Below are 7024 nucleotides of genomic sequence, written 5' to 3'. Positions count from 1 at the left end.
TTCTCTGCAGATCCTCTCAAGCTCTGTCAGGTTGAATGGGGAGCGTCGCTGCACAGCTATTTTCAGGTCTCTCCAGAGATGTTCGATCGGGTTCAAGTCCAGGCTCTGTTTGGGCCACTCAAGGACATTCAGAGACTTGTCCCGAAGCCACTCATGCGTTGTCTTGGCTGTGTGCTTAGGGTTGTTGTTCTGTTGGAAGGTGACCCTTTGCCCCAGTCTGAGATCCTAAGCGCTCTGGAGCAGGTTTTCATCAAGGATCTCTCTGTAATTTTCTACGTTAATCGTTCCCTCGATCCTGACTAGTCAGGCCAAAGAGTTCAATCCTGGTTTCATCAGACCAGAGAATCTTGTTTCTCATGGTCGGAGAGTCCTTTAGGTGCCTTTTGGAATACTCCAAGCGGGCTGTGTGCTTTTCACTACGGAATGGCTTCTGTTTGGCCACTACCATAAAGGCCTGATTTGGTGGAGTGCTGCAGAGATAGTTGTCCTTCTGGAAYGTTTTCCCATCTCCACAGAGGAACTCTGGAGCTCTGTCAGTGACAGAGGTTAATCTGTCGCTGCACCTCCCTCCCTACCTTCTCCCACGATTGCTCAGTTTGGCCGGGTGGCCAGCTCAAGGAAGAGTCTTGGTGGTTCCAAACTTCTTCCATTTAAGAATGATGTAGGCCACTGTGTTCTTGGGGACCTTTTTTAAATGTATTTTTATTTAACTAGGTAAGTCCGTTAAGAACAAATTCTTATTTACAGTGACGACCTACGACGCTGGGCCAATTGTACGCCACCCTATGCACCCTATGGGACTCCCAATCACGGCCGGATGTGATACAGTCTGGAATCGAACCAGGGACTGTAGTGATGCCTCTTGCACTGTATTCCCCTGGGTTGTAGAATCATCTTGAATAAAAATATCAATTGGCCTAGAGGTTTTTTMGGGGGACCAAATATGTCACTTGTGAATGTTATTAGCTCTGGATTGCTCCTAAAATGCGCTATAGGCCTAAAGGGGTTTAATACATGATCAAGTTGTGATGATTTCTGGTGTATGTGTATGCTTGTAGGGGACCTGCTTACAGTAGTTTATCCATGGCAAAACACAATGCGCAACATCAGGAAGTAGCATTAGCCACTCCAGCATGGTAGTGGAAAATTGTGTTTTATTCAAATAGTACTTATATTTTCATGTTTTGTTAGACTGAAGGGCAATTAAACCGATTTTAGGAGGAAACTGATGCCTTTGCAGCCTGAACGGAGGATGTTTTATGTATGAGCCGGTCGCAGGGGGAGACCAGTGTATAGACGGCTGGGCACATTACAGGTGGACGCAGATGACGTAAAAGGAATAATAGCGTCATCTGGCTGTGGGTTGGGCTAATTATACAGCAACTGAGAATATAGTCTAGAAAGAGCATGATGGGCTGTTATTACACAACATAGCAGTATTACAGATTGTTTATCTTGACCGTGCCCTTCAGTGATTGTGCCCTTCTATGATTATGCGCAGAAGCGGNAACCGATTTTAGGAGGAAACTGATGCCTTTGCAGCCTGAACGGAGGATGTTTTATGTATGAGCCGGTCGCAGGGGGAGACCAGTGTATAGACGGCTGGGCACATTACAGGTGGACGCAGATGACGTAAAAGGAATAATAGCGTCATCTGGCTGTGGGTTGGGCTAATTATACAGCAACTGAGAATATAGTCTAGAAAGAGCATGATGGGCTGTTATTACACAACATAGCAGTATTACAGWTTGTTTATCTTGACCGTGCCCTTCAGTGATTGTGCCCTTCTATGATTATGCGCAGAAGCGGTCAGAAGGTAGTCTAGGTCTGTATGGAGATGGAGCGTGCACACTACAGTTCCCGACATCCCATCTCGGCAATCGCTGTTCTCCTCGCATGTTTACGCATGAGGCGCTTCTGCAGTGAGCTACTGGATATTGATGTGCTTTAATGTGTCCCTTCTCCTCTCCTCCCTTCCTCTTACCTCTCCTCCCTCTCCGCTCTGTGTTCCATAGAGACTCAGATGCGCTCAGATGCACTTGGCGTTCTAGCGGTAGAAACAGCAGCGTGAGCGTCTCAATGCAGGGGCAGCAAGAGCACCCCGATGGCCACCAGCACAAGAGACTGCGCTAAGCAGACGACCAGCGCGCGCTTTCATCTGTGCTTCTCAACCCCGAACCTCCTCTAGTGAAGAGAGAGGTGCTCAAATCCGCTTTAGGATATCGCTTTTTTTTTGTCCCTCTTTCTGTCCATTCGATGAAGAAGAACTGATGACGATGTATCGGCGATGGTGGATTTCCCTTTTGTGCGTCTATGGACTGATGTGCATCGTTCATTCCAGCAATCATATGCCTCGAAATGGTAATGTATTTATGACAACAAATATTGCTATGTATTTTATTGGAATAGATCCGAATGGCAACAGCATCACCAATAACATGTTCCACATTCCATGTTATTATGCTGCCAGAGAGGGAGCCTGAATCCCCAACGTAAACAACCTCTAAAATATGCATTTAATGTAACCTTATGAAAGGGAATCGGTCTATTATTAATTAAAACTATTTGATGAAAGATATTCCAAAACCATTGCAGTGTTATTTCACATTGATTTATGTTTTGGTATAGGCGCTTGTAGCTGTGTTTTTTGCGCCAGGATTGCTATCGCAGTCTTAAACATCGCTGTTTCCTCCCTGTGCAGGAGACGCCTTGTCGCAGGCGAAGGCTGTTCGTGATGCGAGCAGGTTCGCGGAGAAGGAGGACACGGTCCCGCTCCGTCTGCTCTACAGCATGCACAACCACAGTCAAATCTCCCACGATGTCATCAGCACCAGGACTAGAGCCAGTTCCAGCCCCACACAGGTAGCCTACACAGTGGTGGTGTTATTTATTATGGTGACGGTGGCGATGGAGCTCCGCTATGTGCAGAGAGACAAATGCCTTTGGTACGCGTTGCTATTGGAGACATCCCGCTATTCTCATGTTGTTTATGTTTTTGTTGAATCATCTCCTTTTTACGCATTTCACAGATAATTCGGCAATATCATATTTTCACCTATAACAAGCTAGTTCTTTTGACTAGTGGTCTATGTACAGAAATATAGGCTATTCAATTTAGCCACATTTAAAAGCGTAGGCAGTGTCTTTTCATTGAGCAAAATAAAGATAGCCTGGTGGTGTATTGTGGGGTTTTCTATGCACATACATACACAAAAGACAGGCTCAGGCCTGATCAGCAAAAGAGCCCATGCATGAAACACATGGGGATGAAGCCTATGCATTAGAATGAATAGACAAATAGGCCTGTAACATCCATATATGTTTAATACATGTCAAATATTTTGTTTTCGTTATATAGTAAGAGAGGTTCTCATTATTATAAAGGTGAGCAGACCTGACACAATATCTTCAGAATCTATTGAATAATGATTGGTTTGTGCCCTTACAATGGATTCGCCCGTAACCCACATGGCCCTATGTCTGAGACACACTGCTTCTTGGATGGTTAAAGAGAGTCTGCTCTCTATCTGGTTGGCATCCTTTACAGTTCACTGTCTGTGTGGTTGCTTTGGCTATTAAATGATCTGTTTGGTATGAAGACCTAGTCTGGATACTCAGATACAATCGTAAGGCTCTCTACCTCTGAAATGTACACGTTATAAACATCATCAGATTTCTATTCCACTATTCCTTCCTTTAATCTAAAATCTAGTTGTGTTATTGATATTAAAGTCCCAGTGCAGTCAACACATGTGATTTGTCTGTGTTTTATATATATTTCCACACATGCAGTTGGAATAATACTGTGAAAATTATGATAGTGCCCTTTTAGTGTAAGAGCTGTTTGAAAAGACCGCCTGAAATTTCAGCCTGAGCAGAGGGACATCGAGAGCACAGGCACAAGGGCAGACACTTTCATTACAGGAATCATGAGGATAATGCACTTTATAGTTTGACCAAACCATGGTTTTAGTCGCCCCAAAAATAGGACGTTTTGAGTGAGGTGACAATGTAGAATGTGCTCTTTCTCCGTTTATATGCACCCTTTCAGTTTGTTTACTAGTATAATGACAAGGTCAGAGCAGTTCCCTTTGCTCATACTGCGTTTGACTTTGAATGTGAGTTAACATGACCTCAGCTCAGCCTATCAGAAAACCAGGCAGGCCCATCTTGGTAGGGGGGCCGGCCATTGCCCACTGATCAGCCAAAGGCTCATTATAGAGTAGAATAACGGAAAAAATGTGAGAAAACCATCTGACATTTGCCAAATGGCCAATCTGCCCCTGGACGCTAACCTATTATGGGTTTATAGTTCCAGAGGCTATGCTAGGCTAAAGGCTAGCCTGCACGGGGCTCCCACAGGGTCAGGTAAAGGGCTGCAGATTATGGCAGGCAGGGGAGGTGTTAACCCTTTGTCTCTCACTCCAAGGMAGAGAGAACCAGGCTAGCCATGATAACCAAGCTAATTGGACACATCTGTCATTGGCTTCAACATTGTTTATATGACCTCACTGGTGTTCTATATGTTGAGCTCTAATAAGGAACATGAGCGTACGTCATTAGAACTGTTAACTTGGGACTGGAACATGTGTGCCAGATACTGATAAACTGGTTTGGCTTCATTTGTCTTCAAAATAAGATTCTTGTGCCGCCTAAAAGAAAGTTCTTGGGGGAAACACTGCCTCATCTTTTTGCCACTATTTAAAGCACAACTGCATCAGGTGTCTCCAGGTGAAATTTTACTGCCCCACAAAGAGAGAGAGAAAGAGAGAGAGATATGAGGAATCTTCATTTGATCTGATCAGTCGTTGAGTTTCTTGACATCCCCAGAGAGAGTTTTAAACTGACCTCAAATCAGCCACTTCGTCACACAGCCTGCATTCTCAGCGTCCTATTGTCTGATTCTGCTCTGATTTCGGCTGTTTTTAGCTCGGTATCATAACATCTGAAAGGAACCTGTCAAATCATTCTTAAACGTATGACACACAAAAATAACTATTTATAGACTTGCGTTGAGTCTACTATTTTCAGTTAAAGGCGTAACCTACTGTACACATTTTTAAAAGAGGAGCTTTGAGAAGAGCTCAGCTGAGTGCTGTTTAAGCGTTTCTGTGGAAGAAAAGCACTTATAGTCATGGGCCATAGCCATCAGTGGAGTCTGCTGTTTGTGGTTTGTGTGTGTGTGTGTGTGTGTGTGTGTGTGTGTGTGTGTGTGTGGTGTGTGTGTGTGTTGTGTGTGTGTGTGTGTGTGTGTGTGTGTGTGTGTGTGTACGGCTGTCTGTGTGTGTGTGTGTGTGTGTGTGTACGGCTGTCTGTGTTGTAGTAGGATAACAGCCCTCCCTGGTAGGCCCCTAGCTCCATCAGTGGTCCTGCTATGATGTGGTAATCAATGAAACAGGAGTCGCTGATCTCGGTGCCTCGGCTCGGCCCAGTCAAACTGGGAAATCTGGTCCAGGAGAACACAATTACTGGTACCACTTCATGTGGATTCAATTTGCTTAATTTGATTTTAAAGTGTGCCCTGAAAAAGAATCACATACTCGCGTACCGTTATATGCTCGTGCGTACACACACACACACACACACACACACACATAGTAACAATAGTGTCTGTGGCCACAGGGGACCCCGAGGTCTAAGGTCATCCTTGGGTGAAGATTGCGGCATTTCATACTCACACACACACACTCCCTTGGTTTTAATGCAGCGTCCGGAGTGTATTGACTCAGGCCCGTGGGCCATGCCTGGGGGAGGGGTTAGTCCTGTATTAGACTAGCTGGGGACTCCCTCAGAGTTACACAGGAACAATAGTGGGAAGTCCTCGTTGCCCCTGGGGCCTGTAATAGACCACGCGCCATATGTGCCCAGAGCTAGGGATGTATTAGACCTTCCCCCTCAACCCAATCAATCATTTCTGGATGAGCCAGCAGGGAGGGTGGGTGGGTGGATGTGTGTGTGAGTACAGGGGGAGGTGGGAGGATGTGAGTACAGGAGGAGGTGGGAGGGTGTGAGTTACACAGATTTGCATGGTTAATTTCACCGATGTCTCTCAGAATTTCTGGGTCTAGTTCAGCTTCCATCACAGCTCCCCTGTCTCTCAGAATGTCTGGGTCTAGTTCAGCTTCCATCACAGCTCCCCTGTCTCTCAGAATNCCCTGTCTCTCAGAATGTCTGGGTCTGGTTCAGCTTCCATCACAGCTCCCCTGTCTCTCAGAATGTCTGGGTCTAGTTCAGCTTCCATTACAGCTCCCGTCTCTCAAAATGTATGGGTCTGATTCAGCTTCCATCACAGCTCCCCTGTCTCTCAGAATGTATTCCTTTCCTTAAAGTTCATGTACAGTATGTATATTGTTAGTTGTTTTGTAAAAGCTTTTTCAGCACTTAATGGAATTGTACAACGTTTCTGATTTTTTTTTATTCACAGGGGAACCACGTGGCCCAAGCCAGCTTCCAGGTGGACGCGTTTGGTGAGCAGTTCATCTTGGATGTTGAACTGAACCAGTGAGTATAACCTTTGACCTATCACCAACATTCTCGAAATCTACTGCGATAAATCCCCTTTCTCTCTATGTCATGATTTCTGCATGTGATAGTAAAATAGCCAGTAGTACTAGACGGTATTTTGTATGATTAAAGGAATTCTCCGTTACTTTTGTATACTTATTAGCAAGTAGTTCTGAAAGTAGCACCCATGAGCCAAAAGTGGTCCCCGAAAATAGTGTACTACATCACATATGTGCAGATACTGTATGTGCACCACGTCATTGCTCTCTCTTTCACTCTGCTGTGTGTGATTCTTGCTAGCTGTCACTCAAATTACGAGGGGCTGAATCTCATTGGCTGGAACTCAAATTGTTGGGGGTCTGGCCCATGCGGGGGAAATATAGGGAAAATGGCGCAGCACAGCTTCCAGAAAATAGTCACTTTCAAACGAGCCGTTTCGTGCCTAGTTGAGGTAAGACAGTAATTCCGATCATAGATTATGCATGGGTGAACTACATATTGACACATCCAGGCCAAAGCG

The 7024-nt window shown here is 45.2% G+C and overlaps 1 protein-coding gene across 1 annotated transcript; it reads left to right on the top strand.

The window, feature by feature from the left end:
* Positions 1-1724: 1724 nt before the first annotated feature.
* LOC111964572 (disintegrin and metalloproteinase domain-containing protein 22) lies at positions 1725-6501 on the top strand (the record flags this gene model as incomplete). The annotated part of the gene is made up of 3 exons (XM_024144995.2): positions 1725-2361; positions 2702-2862; positions 6425-6501. Coding segments are annotated over exons 1-3 (329 nt in total), but the record flags the coding sequence as incomplete, so codon positions are not given.
* Between the last annotated feature and the right edge of the window lie 523 nt (positions 6502-7024).

This window comes from Salvelinus sp. IW2-2015, unplaced genomic scaffold (genome assembly GCF_002910315.2).
Source record: "Salvelinus sp. IW2-2015 unplaced genomic scaffold, ASM291031v2 Un_scaffold6444, whole genome shotgun sequence".
In the NCBI taxonomy this organism is placed as follows: domain Eukaryota; kingdom Metazoa; phylum Chordata; class Actinopteri; order Salmoniformes; family Salmonidae; genus Salvelinus; species Salvelinus sp. IW2-2015.
This window is presented reverse-complemented; position numbering and strand designations above follow the sequence as displayed.